Raw genomic sequence first — 20,725 nt, 5'->3', positions numbered from 1 at the left:
CTCAATTTTCTCATCTAAAAAGTATGGGAGTTCAAAGAAATCATAAAGAAAGGAAAGGGATCCACATATGCAAAAATGTTTGTGGCAATCCTTTTTGTAGTGGCAAGAAATTGGGAAGTGAGTGGATGCCCATTAATTGGAGAATGACTGAAGAAGTTATGGTATATGAATGTTATGGAATATTATTACTCTGTAAGAAATGATCAGCAGAATAGTATCAGAGAGGCCTGAAGAGACTTACATGAACTGATGCTAAGTGAAATGAGCAGAACCAGAAGAGCAATTATACAAGGCAACAGTAAAAATCAAACACTGATCCATTCTGATGGATCTTCAACAATGAGATGATTCAGGCCAGTTCCAATGGTCTTGTGATGAAGAGAGCCATCTGCAACCAGACAGAGAACTGTGGGAACTGAGTGTGGATCACAACATAGTATATTCACTCTTTTTGTTATTGCTTGCTCGCATTTTGTTTTCTTTCTCATTTTTCCCCTTTTTAATCTTATTTTTCTTGTGCAAGCATGATATTTGTGGAAATATGTGTAGAAGAATTGCACATGTTTAACATCCATTGTATTACTTGCTATCTAGGGAAGGGGTGGGGGAAAGGAGGGGAAAAAATTGGAATACAAGGTTTTGCAAAGGTGAATGTTGAAAATTATCTTTGCATGTATTTGGAAAAATAAAATACTATTTAAAAAAAAAACACTTGCATGGATAATTTTCAACATCCATCCTTGCAAAACCTTGTGTTTCCAAAATTTTCTCCTTCTTTCCCTCCATCCCTCTTCCCCAAGGCAGCAATCTGATATAAGTTAAACATGCATGCATATGTTTGAAAATAAAAAAAAAATTAATTAAAAAAAAAGATGGGAATTGTACTAATGGTCCCCCCCAAGCAAAGTCCCTTCTAGGTTTAAGATCCATGAGTCCGTATTTTTCCAGTCCGGAATCAGAGCACCTTCCTCTAGGGGGTGCTATAAGCTCCTCCTCGAATGCCGCCCCAACTAACACCGAAGTGGCTCGGTAAATAAGAGTGGAGCCCTCTCACCACCGCAACCTCACTGGTGGGGATTCACCGTATTAACCGCAGCGTCACACACGCACTCCGACCCAGTGACACAAGTGCGCGCGCGTGCACGCTCCCCGCCCCCTCCGACGAGCAGAGCGGCCCGGAGGCCTGCACTCATTGAGCTGCCCGCGGCGCCAGACGCTCAGGCTCGGCCGATGCATCCTTTCTCTCCCAGCGGGTCTGCGCCTGCCCTGACCTGCTTCTCCATCTCCATCGGGCGGAAAGGGGTCTCTAGTGCCGCCGCATCCTCGGCTTCTGCGGCCGCCTCTAGCAAGGGCGTCTATGGAAGCCCCGCGCTTGCCCTAGGACCGAGCGGGGCGCCCGGCCTGGAGAGCTGCGGGGCTGGCAGAGCTGCAGCGGCAAGCCCCGGGGGCCACTATGAGCGGGACCAGTGCGGCCCCCGGCTCGGCTTCCGCCCCCAGCCGCTTCGCCCATTACTTCGTGCTGTGTGGCATTGACGCGGACAGCGGGCTAGAGCCCGACGAGCTAGCGGGTGAGTGAGAGGGTTCGGCCCGGGCTTGTGGGAAGGAGGGGGGTGGGGAAGGCCCGGTGTGGGCAGGGACCAGGAGACGCTGGGGAATCCCTTCTGCCCGGGCGGATCGCCGCCTCTGGCGAACCGGAGCAAGAGCGCCCGCTGCCTTGGCTCCCGCTAAGATGACGTTATTTCTGCTACTTAAAGGGCGCACTGCGCTGCCTTCCTGGCCCCTCCAGGGCCCGACCGCTTTAGTAGCTCCTGACTATTCATAGAGGGAAAGGAGGGCGGTTGAAAAACAGATGCGGGGGATCCCTACAAGCCTTTGGGTGGGCTTCCGCAGGCCCCTTGCATAGCCTGCCTTGTTTCCACAGGCCTATGCGGCGGCTTGCTGTGGATAAGACTCAAATAACGACTCCTGGGAGCCCCTCGCCTCCGGAGCTTCGCTTTGTTTCCTGGCCGTCACATTTTACTGACAGCCCCCACCCGCCACCATGATGGGAACCTCCTCACTCTTCCCTTTCGAAGTTACTCTCCTTGAATGCAGGGCCGCGGGCAGAGGACAGAAAAGAGGTCCCCTTAGAGTCGGGGAGGATGACATCTTGGCTGTTTACTTAGGGCTTTCCTGCTCGGGTTTTCTTCCTGGGAGGTGACAGAAATGGCCGAGGGGATTGATTATATCACAAAGGGATGTGCGGCTCTTTTCAAGTTGGAGTGTTCTGGGGGGGGGAAGGGGGAGGTTGTGTGTTTTGTGATGACGAAAGGATGAACTTTGGGAATTTTGTGGATTTGGCAAAGATTTGGGGTCAGAAAGCTACGAAAGCCACCTTTGGATCCTGCGTATCATGCGGTATCAGATCCCGGCTGCATTTCTTGAAGCGTATGCTAATTAAGTGGTCGAATATTTCCTAATGAGAAGCGCTCTTGTTCATTTTATGGTGCAGTGCAGGGCTGAGCAGGGCAGCCCAGTGCTGGGGGATGGAGAAAGGTACACATGAGTTGGTCGGGATGGGAGGTTGGCAGAGTGGAGAAGAAGGTGAAGTCTATTCGTAGAAATAAAAGAGATTCCAATTAAAACTAACGTAACAAATTTCTTTCAGCATACTTCTATGGTGTTTAAACCCAGCCTTCTCCCTACCCCCTCACCCACATGAAGCAATTATGCAAGTGCCATTTACCCCTTGAACTTTATTTGTGTATCTATTAAACACTGTTAGGTCATAACTGTCTAGATGAGCTTCCAGATGTACCTTTGGACATAATAGCCCAGAGTTATGTAGGCGGTTCCAGTTTACACTTTCTCCCAGCTTGATCTTGGTAACACATGATTTGTTTTTTCTTTTACAGGGAACTTTGGAACAATTTTAGAAATTTTGAACGCAATTATTTACACTTACATTTTATTCAGAATACATTTTCAAGTAAAACATTTTTTAGAAAAAATGCACTATGTGCTCAGGCACTCTGCTAAACTCTAGGAATATAAAGACAAAGGACAGACAGTTCCTATTCTCAAGGAGTTCACAGTCTAATGAAGGGAATAATATACAAACAACTATGTGAAAACAAGATTTAGACAAGTTAAATTGGAGATAAAACACAGAGGAGAGCATTAAGTAGGATTGGGAAAGACTTCTTGTAGAGTGAAGAATTTTGGCTAGTCTTGAAAGTTAAGGAAACCAGAAGGTAGTGATGAGGAAGAAGAGAATTCTAGTAGAGATCATCTACTTGATTTATTGATTTAGGTGTAGTGTTTTGTGTAAGGAATATCAAGAAGGCCAAATGTCACTGTTTCAGAGAATACCGGAAGACAAAGGTAATAAAACAGCCTGGAAAGTTAAGAAGAGACTGGGTTATGAAAGACTTCAATATCCAAATAGTAATTTATGTCAGATCTTGGGGATAACAGAGCCATTGGAGTTCATTGTATAGGAAGTTAACATGATCAGATCAGTATTTCAGGAAGATCAATTTGACATCATTGTAGAGGATGGACTGGAATGAAGAGAGCTTTAAGGAGAAAGACCAACTAAGATTATTGAAACAATTCAGGTGTAAAGCAAAGGCAATGTCAGAGGGACATATAGGAAAAATGTCCAAAAGTTGGAATTGACAGCACAAAACTTGGCAAAAGATTGGATTTGAGAGATTAAAGACAGTAAAGAAGGATAATACCTAGGTTAGGCATCTTCGTGACTGGGAGGATAGTGGTGCTCTTGATAGTAAGAAAATTTAGATAAGGAAGGTTTAGAGGGTAATTGATTATTATGAGTTCAGTTTGGGCCATGTTGAATTAAATATCTGCAAGCCAGGTCCATTAGGCAGTTGGAGATGTGAGACTGCATGGCAGGAAAGAAGTTAGGGCTAGATAGATTTGGTAATCAATGGCATAGAGCTGATCATTGAATCCTTTTAATGGATGATATCATCATAAAAAAAGATATGAGGATCCAGGAAGCAAATATACTGGAGATTGATAGATATTAGTTAATAAATATGAATTTGCCTTTCTGAAAATTTTTCTTTTACTATAATGTTCCTTACCAAATTGTCTTCTTGCCTGCAGAAAAACTTAGTTGGCCATGAAAAACATAAAAATCTTCATTTTATTTGTAATATATGTATGTTCATGAAGTTATACTCTTTAGTTTTGAAACATAAATATGTTAAACATACAAGATTAAATTAACTAAGATCTATTTTTGTGACTTCAAACCTCAAGATTTTATTCTTTTTTTAAAATCTAAAATGTTTATACTTTATTGTTTTGTTTTCACATTGCAAGCATTTGCAAATTACTTCATGTCTTTTGTGTTAAAAATAAAAGGTATAATTAGTAACACCATAAGCTCATCTGAAAGTGCATGCAACATTTCATTGTTGAAGCACCCATCTTTTTAATTAAAATGTATTCTTTTCCTCCTAATCCCACTTTGTTGAAAACAAAAAAAAAGGAAAGAAAGTAATAAATATGCAGTCAAGCAAAACATTACCTCAGTGGTTGTGTAAAGGTCTCTTTCTCTATAAATAGATATAAATGCATATTAATTTACAGAGAAATGATTGATGTAGTTGAGACATGAAACATTGAAACATGTATGTGTATTTATCTATATGTCTACTATGTAGATCAGTCTCATTTTGCTGCTCATAATAATATGAATCATCAGTCTTCTGGTACATTGTATTGATCATAGTTCTTATAGCTTTAAACATTTGTTTTTTTGCAATGTTGTGTTTGTATAAATTGTTCTTGATGGTTCATTTCATTCTTCATCCGTTTCCAAAAGTCCTTTAGATAATTCATTTTAATAATATTCATGTTAGTCTAAATTAATCTTCTTAATATATATCATACACATAGTATAAATTATACTTCACTTTTTAATCAGTTCATGTAAATTTCCATGTTTTTGAAATTATTTATTTCCTTATTTGGTACTTAATATTCCATTACTAAAATTCCATTACTACTGCTAATTTCCAATTTTGCCACCATAAAAAAAGAATTGTTATGAATATTTTTATACATAAAGGAGTTTTTTTCTTTCTTTGATTTCTTTTGGGTGTAAGAATAACAATAACTGCACCGAAGTTACTGTATGTATAATTTCAGATTGCTTTCCAGAATAGTTGTACCTCTTTATAGGTTCATCAGTATTGTGTGATTGTACCCCTTTTCACACAGTCACACAATAAATAAAAAATTATTTTCTACTTTTGATATTTTTGTTATTTCATACAGGAATGAGATGGAATCTCAGAATTGATTTAATTTGCATTTCTCTAATTAGTACTGATTTGGAGCATTTAAAAAATATCTGGCTATGAATAACCTGGATTTCTTCCTTGGAGAACTGACTTCTGAATCTTTAAACGATTCATTCTTTGAGGAAAGACTCCTCTTCTTTTCAATTTGAATCACGTATAGATTATTGGAAATTAGATCTTTATCTAACTTTATTCATAGAAACTGTAAAGATTTTTTCTCTCAGTTGTTTCCTTTGGTTCTTTGCTTCATTGGGTTTGTGCAAATACTTTAAAATTAATCTATTTTATCTTCTGTGACTTTTCCCTTATTCATAAATCTGATATTTTTTCATGTTTCTCTATTTTGTTATGGATAATTTCCTTGTGCTTCATCTCCTAGACCTGTGAGATAAGATTGATCATTTTCTTATTTATCCTATTGCAAGTCATTGTAATTGCTTTTGTCCTGTAATTGCTTAGGTCATAGTTCCTTGTCTCTGAACTTAGTTCAGAGTTCAGGGACCTGACAAGTTAAGTTAAAAAAATATAGCTCTCTTGCTTCAAAGAATTTAACTGAACTTGGCAAATGTGTGAGAATGCAAGGGAGTTTAGGCCTGATATTTTTATTCCACCAAACTATCTTTATGGAATGTTTGATTTGTTAATGCAAATCAGGATGGCTATCTTCCACCTGCTCTCAATGAGCACTTGGTCTCTTGAGAGAAGTAGAGTTTTAGCTAGGTTTCCTTACCAAACTTTCAACTAACCATGTTGTTCCCTAACTTCAGCTATGTAGCCAGTCAGGTTATCCTTAATTCCATTATGTCCATTTATCCTATTCTATTCTTTGTACACTTCTCAAAATATATATAAAGGGAACTGTCCTTTGTTTTGAGGTCTTTGGTTTGGATAGATAGCAAGCCATAGACATATTTATTGACAAGTAACATGATCCTGCCAATAAATGTTATCTTGTATGAAGATCTACCTCAGTTTACCCCATTATTAAAATTCAGTTGAATTTTAGACAGCACTGTAGGTAAATGAAGACAGAAAATTTATAGAACTAGACTTTTTTTTTTTTTCACCAGGATGCTAAGACTATTACTTTCTCAATTGTCCTCAGGGAAGTTAGATGACTTAATAGATAGAGCATTGGGCTTGGAGTCAGGAAGACTCTTGAGCTCTTTATGAGCTCAAATTTGGCCTCAGATACTAGCCATGTAACCCTGGACAAATAATTTAATGTCTCTTTGTTTCAATTCCCTTTACTCTAAAGTGAGGATCATAATAACACCTACTACACAGAGTTGTTGTAGAAATAAAATGAGAAAATATCTGTAAAGTCTTTAGCACAAATCTCTATCTGTATATGTAATATTAATCCTCTTACTACTTTTGAGTCTTGTATATCTTGTTGTAGAAATATATTTGCATCTAAATATATAATTTAGATATATGTATAATATATATATATATATATAATTTGTGGTATAATAAAGGCACTTTGATATAGCATACAATAGAGAAAATTTGGTTTCAAATCCTCTCTCACATAATACTTGGAAATTATATGTTCTGGAGCTAGTAATTTAAGTATACTGTTTCAAGGACTTGTTTAGCAAAACTGCTAAATCATAAAATAGTAAACTTTAAACTCAGATACTGATGGAGGAAGTTTTCATGCCAGAAGTTCCCTGTGGTAATGAAATCACAAGTCCTATGTATATTCCTGTAAACATATACATATGTGTATATATGCATATGTTTATGTATATGAGTATGTATATATATATATATATACACACACACACATTATATATATATACATGCACATTTACATACACACACACACAGATACATACACATATATCTCCTTATAGGTGTGGAAGAGACCAACTTGGGTAAATAAATATCAAATGAGTATCTGTAAATATGTTTAATTGGGTTCTTCTCTCAAGATTCTAGTGTCAATATTTGGCGATATGAAGTGATTTAAAGAACATCTGTTAGATTTATCATGGCTAAGTGACTTTCCTATAATGGTAAAAATTAGAACTAGGATTGAGAGTTGTTCTGGATCTTCAAATCTCGCATTGTTTTTGCTATACTATTGTAATAAAAAACACTACATGTAGTTCACTATATACAGCTAGATAGCCAAGTAGTTCAGTGAATGGAGTGCTAGGCCTGAAGTCAGGAAGCTCTAAGTTCAAATCCGGTCTCAGATCCCGGATCCTGGGCAAATTCATTAGTTCTATTTGCCTTAGAAATCACCCAGTATTTTTGCCAAGAATCATAAAGAATCAGACATGGCTGAAAACAACAGAACTGCCCCTCAGTTTTTTTGTCTTTGAATTTGGGTAATTGATCTAGATTTTTAAGGTCCTTATTAGATTGGGAGACATAGGTTCAAGTGATTCCTTTGATATCTTTATTGTGTGATTGGGCAAATCAGTTAATCCTTGAGAAATCCAGGCAGTTCTCGGAGACTGTAAGTTATAGGAGACTTGTCAGAACTGCCATACAGATATCAATAAAATCACAGATTTAAATGGAGGAAGGAAATGCCAAATGGACTTCATTTGATCTAAAGGTGGTTCGGTTATCAAATTATAATCTTAAATTCCTTGATCCAAAGGAGGCCTGAGAGTGTAGTTACTACCACAAATTCTGCTCTGAGCTCTTTTGAGGTTCATGTGGGTTTTTTTTTTATTAAAACTTTTTGCTTACAAAGCTTTTTTATTACAAAACTTTTTTATTAAAACTTTTTACTTACTGCATGGGTAATTTTTTAACATTGACTCTTACAAAACTTTCTGTTCCAAACAATTTTCAGATGAAGAAATGTAGAGGGCCGGAACTCTGAAAAGGTGTACTTGAATGTAGGTCAGGATGGTGCTTATAGTTAAGCACCTAATTAATGTGAGATAATAGTTCTCTATGATGATGTAATGGCTACGCATGCTCAGTGTGGTGTAGTGATGTGATGTAATATAATCGTGCTGAAGTACTTAAGGGTATCTCAGAGACTCTCTCAGCCAGACACAAGAGAAGATGCCAGACTCCAGATTCCAGACTCTGGATTCCATCTTTGACCAGCCACGTAGTAGCTCTCTTGCTTCCTTCACTTTTCCACCTAAAGACCAAGGACTCAGGCTGATCCTGAGGTCCTCCAGAGAGCTAGCCTGGACATTACAAAGAAATTGAAACTATTTCTAGTCATATGAAAAGATGCTCTAAATCATTATTGATCAGAGAAATGCAAATTAAGACAACTCTGAGATACCACTACACACCTGTTATATTGGCTAAGATGACAGGAAAAGATAATGATGAATGTTGTAGGGGATGTGGGAAAACTGGGACACTGATATATTGTTGGTGATACTGTGAACAGATCTAACCATTCTGGAGAGCAATTTGGAACTATGCTCAAAAAGTTATCAAACTGTACATACTCTTTGATCCAGCAGTATTTCTACTGATTTTATATCTTAGGAAGTTGATTAATAGCTATTTCTTTTTCTAAAATGGGATTGTTTAACCAATTTACTTCTTCCTCTGTTAATCTGGGCAACTTATATATTTTCAATTAACTAGAAATGGTTTTAATTTCTTCATCAGAAATTCATATCCTTTGACTATCAATTGGAGAATGGCTTGATTTCTTATAAATTAGAGTCAATTCTCTATATATTTTGGAAATGAGGCCTTTATCAGAACCTTTGAATATAAAAATGTTTTCCCAGTTTATTGCTTTCCTTCTAATCTTGTTTGCATTAGTTTTATTTGTACAAAAACTTTTTAACTTAATATAATCAAAATTATCTATTTTGTGTTCAGTAATGATCTCTAGGTCTTCTTTGGTCACACATTCCTTCCTCTTCCACAGATTTGAGAGGTAAACTATCCTGAGTTTTTCTGATTTGTTTAAAATATCATTCTTTATGTCTAGATCATGAACCTATTTCAACCTTATCTTGGTTTGTGGTGTTAGGTGTGGGTCAATGCTTAGTTTCTACCATACTAGTTTCCAATTTTCCCAGCAGTTTTTGTCAAATAATGAATTCTTATCCCAAAAGCTAGGGGGTCATTGGATTTGTCAAACTCTAGATCAGACCTAGACCAAGATTAGACTAGACTATAGTCATTGACTATTTTGTCCTGTCAACCTAACCTATTCCACTGATTAGCTATATTTCTTAGCTATTAACAAATGGTTTTGATGACCGCCGCTTTATAATATAGTTTTAGATCTATTACAGCGAGGCCACCTTCATTAGCTTTTTTTTTTTCATTAGTTCTCTTAAAATTCTTGACCTTTTGTTCTTCCAGATGAATGTTGTTATTTTTTCTAGGTCATTACAATAGTTTCTTGGGAGTCTGATTGGTATAGCACTAAATAAATAGATTACTTTAGAGAGTATTGTCATCTTTATCATATTCGCTCAACTATCCAAGAGCACTTAATGTTTTTCAAATTGTTTAGATTTGACTTTATTTGTGTGGAAAGCGTTTTGTAATTTTGCTCATATGGTTCCTGACTTTTCTTTGGCAGATAGATTCCCAAATATTTTATACTATTGACAGTTATTTTAAATGGAATTTCTCTTTGTATCTCTTGCTGTTGGATTTTGTTGGCGATGTATAAAAATGCTGAGGATTTATTTGCATTTATTTTGTATCCTGCAACTTTGCTAAAGCTGTGGATTATTTCTAATAGCTTTTTAGTAGAATCTCTGGAGTACTCTAAGTATACAATCATATCATCTGCAAAGATGATAATCTGGGTTCCTCATTACCTACAATAATTCCTTTAATCTCCTTTTCATCTCTTATTGCCAAAGCTAGTATTTTTTTTTTATTAATAGCTTTTTATTTACAAGTTATAAGCATGGGTAATTTTACAGCATTGACAGTTGTCAAGCCTTTTGTTCCAATTTTTCCCCTCCAAGCCCCCACCCCCTCCCCTAGATGGCAGGATGACCAATACATGTTAAATATGTTAAGTATAAATTAAATACAAAATAAGTATACATGTCCAAACTGTTATTTTACTGTACAAGAATAATCGAACTCTGAAATAGCATACAATTAGCCTGTGAAGGAAATCAGAAATGCAGGCAGACAAAAATAGAGGGATTGGGAATTCTATGTAATGGTTCATAGTCATCTCCCAGAGTTCTTTCGCTGCATGTCGCTGGTTCAGGTCATTACTGCTCCATTGGAACTGATTTGGTTCCTCTCATTGCTAAAGATAGCTAGGTCCATCAGAATTGATCATCATATAGTATTGTTGTTGAAGTATATAATGATCTCCTGGTCCTGTGAAGCTAGCATTTCTAAAATAATATTGAATATTAATGGTAATAGTGGGCAACCTTGTTTCACCCCGATCTTATTGGAAATGATTCCAGTGTATCACCATTACATATGATGCTTGCTGATGGCTTTAAATAGATGCTACTGACTATTTTAAGGAAAAATCCATTTATTCCTATATTCTCTAATATTTTTAATAGGAATGCATGTTGGATTCTATCAGATGCTTTTTCTGCATTTGTTGAGATAATCATATGATTTTTGTTAATTTGGTTATTGTCAATTATGCTAATAGTTTTCCTAATATTGAACCAGCCCTGCATTCCTGGTATAAATCCTACTTGGTTATAATATATTATCCTGGGGATTTTCTGTAATATCTCTGCTAATATTTTATTTGAGATTTTTGCATCAATATTCATTAGGAAGATTGGTCTATATTTTCTTTTTCTGTTTTTGTCCTATCTAGTTTAGGTATCAGTATCATGTCTGTGTCATAAAAGGAATTTGGCAGAAGTCCTTTATTCCCTATTTTTTCAAATAGTTTATGTAGTATTGGACTTAATTTTTTTTTTTTTTTTTTTCCATGTTTGGTAGAATTTACACGTAAATCCATCTGGTCCTGGGGATTTTTTCTTAAGGAGTTGATTGATAGCTTGTTCTACTTCTTTTTCTGAAATGGGACTATTTGTCTATATTTTCTTTTTCTGTTTTTGTCCTATCTAGTTTAGGTATCGGTATCATGTCTGTGTCATAAAAGGAATTTGGTAGAAGTCCTTTATTCCCTATTTTTTCAAATAGTTTATGTAGTATTGGACTTAATTTTTTTTTTCCATGTTTGGTAGAATTTACATGTAAATCCATCTGGTCCTGGGGATTTTTTCTTAAGGAGTTGATTGATAGCTTGTTCTACTTCTTTTTCTGAAATGGGACTATTTGAGTAATTTATTTATTTATTTCCTCTCCTGTTAATATATATTTTTGTAGGTATTCCTCCATTTCACTTAGGTTATCAAATTTATTGTCATAAATTTAGGCAAAATAATTCCTAATTATTGCTCTAATTTCCTCTTCATTGGTAGGAAGTTCTCCCTTTTCATTTTTGAGACTTAATTTGATTTTCCTCTTTCCTTTTTCTAATCAAATTAAAGGTTTATCTTTTTTGTTGGTTTTTCATAAAACCAACTTTTAGTTTTATTCATTAATTCAATCTTTTTTTACTTTCAGTTTTATTAATCTTTCCTTTTATTTGTAGAATTTCAAGTTTGGTATTTGGGGTTTTTTTAATTTGTTCTTTTCTATCTTTTTTATTTGCAAGACCAATTCATTGATTTTTCTCTTCCTCTATTGTATGCAAGTGAGCATCTAGAGATATAAAATTTCCCCTTATTACCGCTTTGGCTGCATCCCACAAATTTTGGTATGTCGTCTCATTATTGTCATTCTCTTGAGTGAAATTATTAATTGTATCTGTGATTTGCTGTTTCACTCATTCATTCTTTAGGATGAGATTATTTAATTTCCAATTACTTTTTGGTCTATTTTCTCCGGGTCTTATATTGCATGTGATCTTTATTGCATCATGAGCTGAAAAAAATGCATTTACTATTTCTGCCTTTCTGCATTTGATTTTGAAGTTTTTATGCCCTAACACATGGTCAATTTTTTTATAAGTTCCATGAATTGCTGAGAAAAAAATAAACTCCTTTCTGTCTCCATTCAATTTTCTTCAAAGATCTGTTATACCTAACTTTTCTATTATTTTGTTTACCTCCTTAACTTCTTTCTTATTTATGTTGTCATTGAATTTATCTAGTTCTGAGAAAGCAAGGTTGAGATTCCTCACGACTATAGTTTTACTATCTACTTCTTGCATCTCTCTTAATTTCTTCTTTAGGAATTTCCATGCTCTACCACTTTTTCCATATATGTTTAGTATTGATATTGCTTCATTATCTATGGTACCTTTTAGTAAAATACAGTTTCTTTTAATTAGATCTATCTTTGCTTTTTTCCTGATCTCAGATTAGGATGGCTACCCCTGCTTTTTTTTCTTCATCTGAAGCATAATATATTCTGCTCCAACCCTTTACCTTCACTCTGCATGTATTACTATGCTTTAAATGTTTCTTGTAAACAACATATTGTAGGATTCTGGCTTTTAATTCAGTCTGCTATCCACTTCCATTTTATGGGAAAGTTCATCCTATTCACATTCACAGTTAAAATAACTAATTCTGTATTTCCTGCCATCATATTTACCTTAAGTTATGCTTTTTTCTTTCCTTTTCCTCTCTCTTCCCTCCTCCCCAGTATTTTGCTTTTGACTACCACCTCCCTCAAACAGTCCTCCCCTTTTAGAGCCCCTCCCCCCTAATTTGTATGTTTTCCTTTCTATTAGTGTTTCCCTTTCTTTTCCCCCTTTCCCTCCTATTTCCCTATAAGATGAAACAAGTTTCTCTGTGAAACCAAATATGTCTCATATTATATTCTCTCTTTAAGCCAAATCTGATGAGAGTAAAATTCACACAATGCTCATCCCCCCTTATTTCTTTCAATTATAATAGATTTTATTTGCCTCTTCATGAAATGTAATTTCCCTTATTTTACCTCTTTTTTCATCCTTTTACAGTATGATCCCCTTTCTACTATTAGTTTCTTTTTCATATTATCATGATAAAATCAAATTATACCTTCATTCTCTAAGTATACGCATAACAGAAATGTAGTTCTCTAGAGTTCTTTTCTTTTTACCTTTTTATGCTTCTCTTGAGTCATGTAGTTATTTTTATCTTTGGTGTCTTGGGTATAATGAGTTCAGTAAAAACTTTTGAAGAAGTAAGAGGCAAAAAAAGAGTCCAAATTCAAACAAAATAGATTGTAGTTTCCTGACAGAATTAAAGAATTTTAGGAATAGGGAGTGACCTTCAGTGGAATAGATTTAAGTATATATTACATAAATAATAAATAAATGTAAAAAGTAAATGACCAATTACTATAATTTTTTATAAACCCTCAAACCCTAGTTTGGGGAATAAGAATTTACTCAGACAAAAACTGCTGGGAAAACTGGAAAACAACATGGCAAAACTTAGAGCTTGACCAACTTACACCATATACCAAGATAAGATCAAAATGAGTACATTATTTAGGCATAAAGAGTGATATCATAAGCAAATAAATTTATAAGGAGAGTAAGAATTAGTTTATCTATAGAGAAGAAATGAATTTATGACCAATCAAGAGATAGACAACATTATGAAATGTAAAGTGGATAGTCCTGATTATATTAGAATTTTATCTTATTATATTAAATTCAAAAGGATTTTCACAAACAAAACCAGTGTGGCCAAGATAAGGAAGAAAGCAGAAAGCTAGGAACAATTTTCATAGCAAATACCTTTAATAAAAGTCATTTTTCAAATATTTAGAACTGAATCAAATTTATAAGAATACAGGTGATTCCCCAATCGATTATTGTGCAAAGGTTAGGAACACGCAATTTTCAGAGTTAAAAAACCAAAGCTCTCTATAATTATCTGAAAAACTACTCTAAATCATGTTTGATTAGAGAAATCCTAATTAAAACAAATCTGAACCACCACTTCACACCTATCAGGTTGGCTAACATGACAGAAAAGGAAAATGATAAATCTTAGAGAGAATGGGAAAATTGTGGCCTTGATGCATTGTTGGCAGAGTTATGAACCAGGTCCAAGAGATCCATGGAGATCCATATGAACAGATACATGGAGAAGAATTTGGAATTATGCCCAAAGGGCAATCAAACTATACATATCCTCTGATCCAATGATACAACTACTAGGTCTATATGCCAGAGGGATCATAAAAAAGGGAAAAGACCCTACATATATAACAATATTTATAGCAACTCTTTTTGTTGTGGCAGAGAATTGGAAATTAAGGGGATAGTCACCATTTTTTTTTTTTTTTGTTTGTTTCTTTTTTCCTTTTGGTCTGTTTCTTTTATAACCTGACTAATATAGAAATATCTTTTATATGTATGTATATCTATAACATCAAATTGCTCACAATTTTAGAGGAAGGGGAGGGAAGTGAAGAAGGTGAAAAAAAATTAGAACTCAATTTTTAAAAGAATGTTAGAAATTGCTTTTACATTGTTATCAGAAAAAAATAAATTTCTGCCTGCTCATCATTTTTTTAAAGCACAGTAATATTCCATTACAATAATATACTACAACTTGTTCAGCCATTTCCCAAATGATGGACATCTCCTCAGTTTACCACCAAAAAAAGATATGCTCTGGATATGGATAGCATTTTTTTCCCACCATGAATCCTTTGGAATTGTCTTGGATCATTGTATTGCTGAGAATAGTCAAGTAATTCACAGTTGTTCATTGTATAGTATTGCAATGTGTACAAAATTCTCCTGATTCTGCTCACTTCACTTAGCATCAATTCATATTTTTTTTCCTGAAATCTGCCTGTTCATCATTTCTTATAGCACAGTAATATTCCATTACAATAATATGCTACAACTTATTTAGTCATTTCCCAAATGATGGACATCCCCTCAAATTCCAATTTTTTGCCATCACAAAAAGAGCTTCATAAATATATTTGTAGAGGTAAGTGTTTTTTCTCTTTTTTATGATCTCTATGGGATACAGATGTAGTTATGGGTCAATGGATATGCACAGTTTGATTGTACCCTTTGAGTATAATTTCAAATTGCTTTCCACAATGGTTAGTTCAGTTAATAGTTCCACCAACAATGCATTAATGTCCCATTTTTTCCACTTCCTCTCCAACATTTATCCTTTTTTCTTTTTTTGTCATTTTAGTCAGTTTGATAGGTGTTCAGAGTTGTTCTAATTAGCATTTTTCTTATTAAACATGATTAGACCAGTTTTTCATATAACTATAGGGAGCTTTGATTTCTTGGAAGGAAAACTGCCTGTTCATATACTTTGCCATTTAGCAGTTGGAAAATATCTTGTATTTATATAAATTTGGCTCAGTTTTCTATATATTTGAGGAATGCGACCTTTATTAAAAACACTGTGAAAATTATTTCTTAGTTTTCTGCTTTCCTCCTTATATCTTGGCGGCATTAGTTTTATTTATACAACCTCTTTTAAATTTAATATAATCAAAATTTTCTGTTTTATATCATAATCTTCTCGATCTCATTTGGGCATAAATTCTTCCTTAGTATTTTATATTATCTACAGTTATTTTAAATGGGATTTTTCTTTCTGTTTCTTGCTCCTGAGTTTTGTTGGTAGCATGGCTTATTTCATATCTTGCAACATTCTAAAAGTTATCATTTCAACTAGTTTTTAGTTGATTCTTTAAGATTTTCTAAGTATAGCATCCTATCATATGCAAAAAGTGATAGTTTTGTTTTACTAGATGTTCTAATTCCTTTGATTTTTTTTTCTTCTCTCATTGCTAATGCTAACATTTCTAGTATCATATTGAATAATGATTATGAGCTTCCTTGCTTTAACTCTTATCTTATTGGGAAGACTTCTTGCTTATCCCTATTTTTTTAATTGAAGTTTTTTTTTATTTTCAAAATATGTGAAAGGATAATTTTTCAGCATTGACCCCTGAAAAACTTTGTTTTGTTTTGTTTTGTTTATTTTTTATTTAATAGCCTTTTATTTACAGGATATATACATGGGTAACTTTACAGCATTAACAATTGCCAAACCTCTTGTTCCAATTTTTCACCTCTTACCCCCCCACCCCCTCCCCTAAATGGCAGGATGACCAGTAGATGTTAAATATATTAAAATATAACTTAGATACACAATAAGTATACATGACCAAAACATTATTTTGCTGTACAAAAAGAATCAGACTCTGAATTATTGTACAATTAGCTTGTGAAGGAAATCAAAAATGCAGGTGTGCATAAATATAGGGATTGGGAATTCAATGTAATGGTTTTTAGTCATCTCCCAGAGTTCTTTTTCTGGGTATAGCTAGTTCAGTTCATTACTGCTCCATTAGAAATGATTTGGTTGATCTTCGTTGCTGAGGATGGCCTAATCTATCAGCACTGGTCATCATCTAGTATTGTTGTTGAAGTATATAATGATCTCCTGGTCCTGCTCATTTCACTCAGCATCAGTTCGTGTAAGTCTCTCCAGGCCTTTCTGAAATCATCCTGTTGGTCATTTCTTACAGAACAGTAATATTCCATAATTTTCATATACCACAATTTATTCAGCCATTCTCCAACTGATGGACATCCATTCAGTTTCCAGTTTCTAGCCACTACAAAAAGGGCTGCCACAAACATTCGTGCACATACAGGTCCCTTTCCCTTCTTTATAATCTCTTTGGGATATAATCCCAGTAGTAACACTGCTGGATCAAAGGGTATGCACAGTTTGATAACTTTTTGAGCATAGTTCCAAACTACTCTCCAAAATGGTTGGATTCGTTCACAACTCCACCAACAATGCATCAATGTCCCAGTTTTCCCGCATCCCCTCCAACAATCATCATTATTTTTTCCTGTCATCTTAGCCAATCTGACAGGTGTGTAGTGGTATCTTAGAGTTGTCTTAATTTGCATTTCTCTGATTAATAATGACTTGGAGCATCTTTTCATATGACTAGAAATAGTTTCAATTTCTTTATCTGAGAATTGTCTGTTCATATCCTTTGACCATTTTTCAATTGGAGAATGGCTTGATTTTTTATAAATTAGAGTTAATTCTCTATATATTTTGGAAATGAGGCCTTTATCAGAACCTTTGACTGTAAAAATATTTTCCCAGTTTATTGCTTCCCTTCTAATCTTGTCTGCATTAGTTTTGTTTGTACAAAAACTTTCCCTGAAAAACTTTGTATTCCAATTTTTCCTCCCCATCTCTCTCCCTTCCCCTAGATGAACAAGTAATCCAATATATGTTAAACATGATAAAAAATATGTTAAATCCAGTGTAGACATATGTATTTATACAATTATCTTACTTCACAAGAAAAATCAGATCAAAAAGAAGAAAATGAGACAAAATTAAAATTCAAGCAAACCACAACAAGAAGAGTGAAAATACTATGTTGTGATCCATCCTCAGTTCTCACAGTCTTCTCTCTGGCTATAGATGGCTCTTGTGATGTCTGGGCTAGCTCTCTGGAGGACCTTGGGATCAGTCAAAGTCCTTGGTCTTAGGGTGGAAAAGTGAAACAGGCAGGAAAGCTGCCGTGTGGCTGGCCAAAGATGGAGTCTGGACTCTGGAGTCTGGAGCCTGAAGTCTTCTCTGGCTGAGAGCTGTGAGTGAGAGCACTGCATCCAGTAGAGCTCTGTGTCCCTCCCTCAGCCCTTTAATCCTTCAGTACAATTACCTCACTACACCACATTAAGCATGCACAGCCATAAACTCCATGCTGTGATGCAAGTGTACCTTTTCAGAGTTCCAGCCGGCTACAACTCTCATCCTTACGAAATCATTAGAACTGGCCTGAATCCATTTCATTGTTGAATAGAGCCACGACCATTAAAATTGATGTTGTATAATCTTACTGTTGCCATATACAATGATCTCCTGGTTGTTGGAATCTTTACAAACTGTTAAGCCATTAGAGTTGATAGAGACAATAATTATCTAATTTGGCATGGTTCAATGACTGATTTGATCTTGGAAGGAAATGTTTTGGGCCGGAACTTGAAACAAGGTACTAAGTACAACTGATAGACAATAATGCTTGTGTCCACACCTCCCTTGAAGTTCTTAGGGCCAGAGAGCACTCTGGGAGATAACCCAGAATCCCATTACCTCCAAAAGGAGGAGTTAACCTTTGGGAGATCATATATATACAGGAAGCTCTTAGAGCTTAAAAGAATTTCTCCAGAACATTGACTGGGGTCGGAGAGGAGCACTCTGGGAAGAAGCCCACAAGCCCTATCTTCGAGGCAAGAGAGATTCGTTGCATCTTCCAACTTGGTGCTGGCTGGAGGCTGAAGAAAGCTGAGGCAAAAGCCAAGGACAAAGCTGCAAGAGCTCTTGGAACCAAGCAGAGAGAGAGGCCTCTGAGCTAACCAGGCTATATTGAAGGACACAATAAAAGATCTGAACTTTTATGCTGGCTGCAGTTTTGGAGTAACTATTTTACTTGTAACTGAAACTAAGGCTGCCTCCAGAAAACCTCCCCGAGAAACCTGCTTTCTCCCAGAGAGAACTATTATTATTATTTTAAAGAAGAGAAACGAGAAACCCTCTTTCCCAGAGAGAACTCTTATATTATAAAGAAAAAGAACACCTAGCACCTGGTTCTGCTCATTTTACTCTGAAATCATCCTGCTGATCGTTTCTTATATAACAATAATATTCCATAACATTTATATGCCATGACTTATTCAGACATTCTCCAACTGATGGGCATCCACTTAATTTCTAGTTTCTTGCCACTACAAAAAAGGCTACCACAAACATTTTTGCACATGTGGATCCCTTTCCCTCCTTTAAGATCTCTTTCGGATATAAGCCCAAAGTTGAGTCAAATGTTATGCACAGTTTGATAGTCCTTTGGACATAGTTTTAAATTGCTTTCCAGAATGGTTGGATCCATTCACAATTCCACCAATAATATCTTAGAGTGCCAGTTTTCCACATCCCCTTCAACATTTGTCATTAACTTTTCCTGTCATCTTAGCCAATCTGACAAGTGTGTAGTGTGTACCTCAGAGTTGTCTTAATTTGCATTTATCTGATCAGTAATGATTTAGAGCACCTTTTCATATGACTAGAAATGGTTTTAATTTCTTTATCTGAAAATTGTTCATATTCTTTGACCATCTATCAATTGGAGAATGGCTTGAATTCTTATAAATTTGAGTCAATTCTGTATATATTTTAGGAATGAGGCTTTTATCAGAACCCTTGAACGTAAACATTTTTCCCAATTTATTGCTTCCCTTTTAATCTTGAGTGTATTAGTTTTGTTTGTATAAAAACTTTTTAATTTATTATATATATGTTGTTCAATTATGAACATAGTGTGCTTTCTAGAGCCCCACATTGGAGTGTCAAAATGTATTATGTTTTCTAGAGCCTCAACAAACAACCTTTGTTGAGGTACCAAAATGTACTGTCTGTCCGGCCTAGCTCTCTTGAGGATCTCAGGACCAACCTGAATCCTTGGTCTTAGAGAAGGAGTGAGGAGGAAGGGATCTATGTGGTTGGTCAAATGTGGAGTCCCTTTATTTCAAGTTCTCTCAGCCTTAAATACCTTAGTACAATCACATCACCACAGCACACTGAACATGTGCTAACCATAAGCACCATGCTATTATTATGTAAATGCCTTTTTACTGCAAGTATATCTATTTCAAAAAGAACACAGGTTGTCACGCCACCCTGACTCCTCAGGAAGGCTGAGATGCCCCCAAAGGGAGATGAGAGTTGAATGAGAGGCATAGTTAGCAGGTTCCCTCTGGGTTGAAAGGTCTTATACCTCATCAACAGTTCCCTCACTGTTTGTGGCCCTCTACATCTCTTGCTTTTGTTTTAATTGAAAAAGGTATACATAAATTCATCAGCATGAGAAGTGTCACACAAGCAAATAGTAATATAACACAGGCTAGTAGTAATGTAACAAACAATATGGATTAGCATGGGATTATAAAAGATTTCCATGAGTCCTAGAAAGAGGGTTTGTAAATAACAATCGCACATACGCCTATTTCAGCAGCCAAAAGATAATTCAAAACCAATCTATTTTTCATGTGTCAGGGAATCCAATGATTTCTGCAGGTTTTGAAGTCCTGCATCACTTTCATCATGTGTCGGGGAATCCAGTGATTCTTGCAGGTTTTGATGTCCTGCATCAGTCTCATTAACAATTATTTTTCATGTTCATGAGTCAATTGCTATACATGTAGGGCTAACTGCCTTGCTTTTTCAGTGGCAGATGTAATCAAAGATGTAACTATCCAGTGTTTCTTGGGTCTTCTCCTTCATTTTGAGGGTCTTTTCTTATCCCATCTCTCTCCGATAGACAAGGAGGAACAGGGCTTGTTGACACCTATCTAATTGCTTCTCCATCTGTAGAGATACAAGCAAATCCTCTGCCCCACGTGGTTAGTCTGTCTGGTCACA

At 35.6% G+C, this 20,725-nt stretch overlaps 1 protein-coding gene across 2 annotated transcripts in view; it reads left to right on the top strand.

The window, feature by feature from the left end:
* The first annotated feature begins 1,018 nt into the window (after positions 1-1,018).
* The window catches only part of DENND5B (DENN domain containing 5B), a 217,500-nt gene continuing 197,793 nt past the window's right edge, over positions 1,019-20,725 (top strand). The window contains exon 1 of one of the 2 annotated variants that reach the window (XM_031938131.1): positions 1,019-1,568. In XM_031938131.1, coding sequence (XP_031793991.1) covers positions 1,454-1,568 — 115 coding nt within the window. In that variant the 5' untranslated portion in view covers positions 1,019-1,453. The remainder of the gene's footprint in view (positions 1,569-20,725) is intronic. The other variant, XM_031938133.1, reaches the window with a different exon arrangement.

Source organism: Sarcophilus harrisii, chromosome 5 (genome assembly GCF_902635505.1).
Source record: "Sarcophilus harrisii chromosome 5, mSarHar1.11, whole genome shotgun sequence".
NCBI classification, from domain to species: Eukaryota; Metazoa; Chordata; class Mammalia; order Dasyuromorphia; family Dasyuridae; genus Sarcophilus; species Sarcophilus harrisii.
The sequence above is the reverse complement of the archived record's forward strand: the minus strand, read 5'-3'. Positions and strand labels throughout refer to the sequence as shown.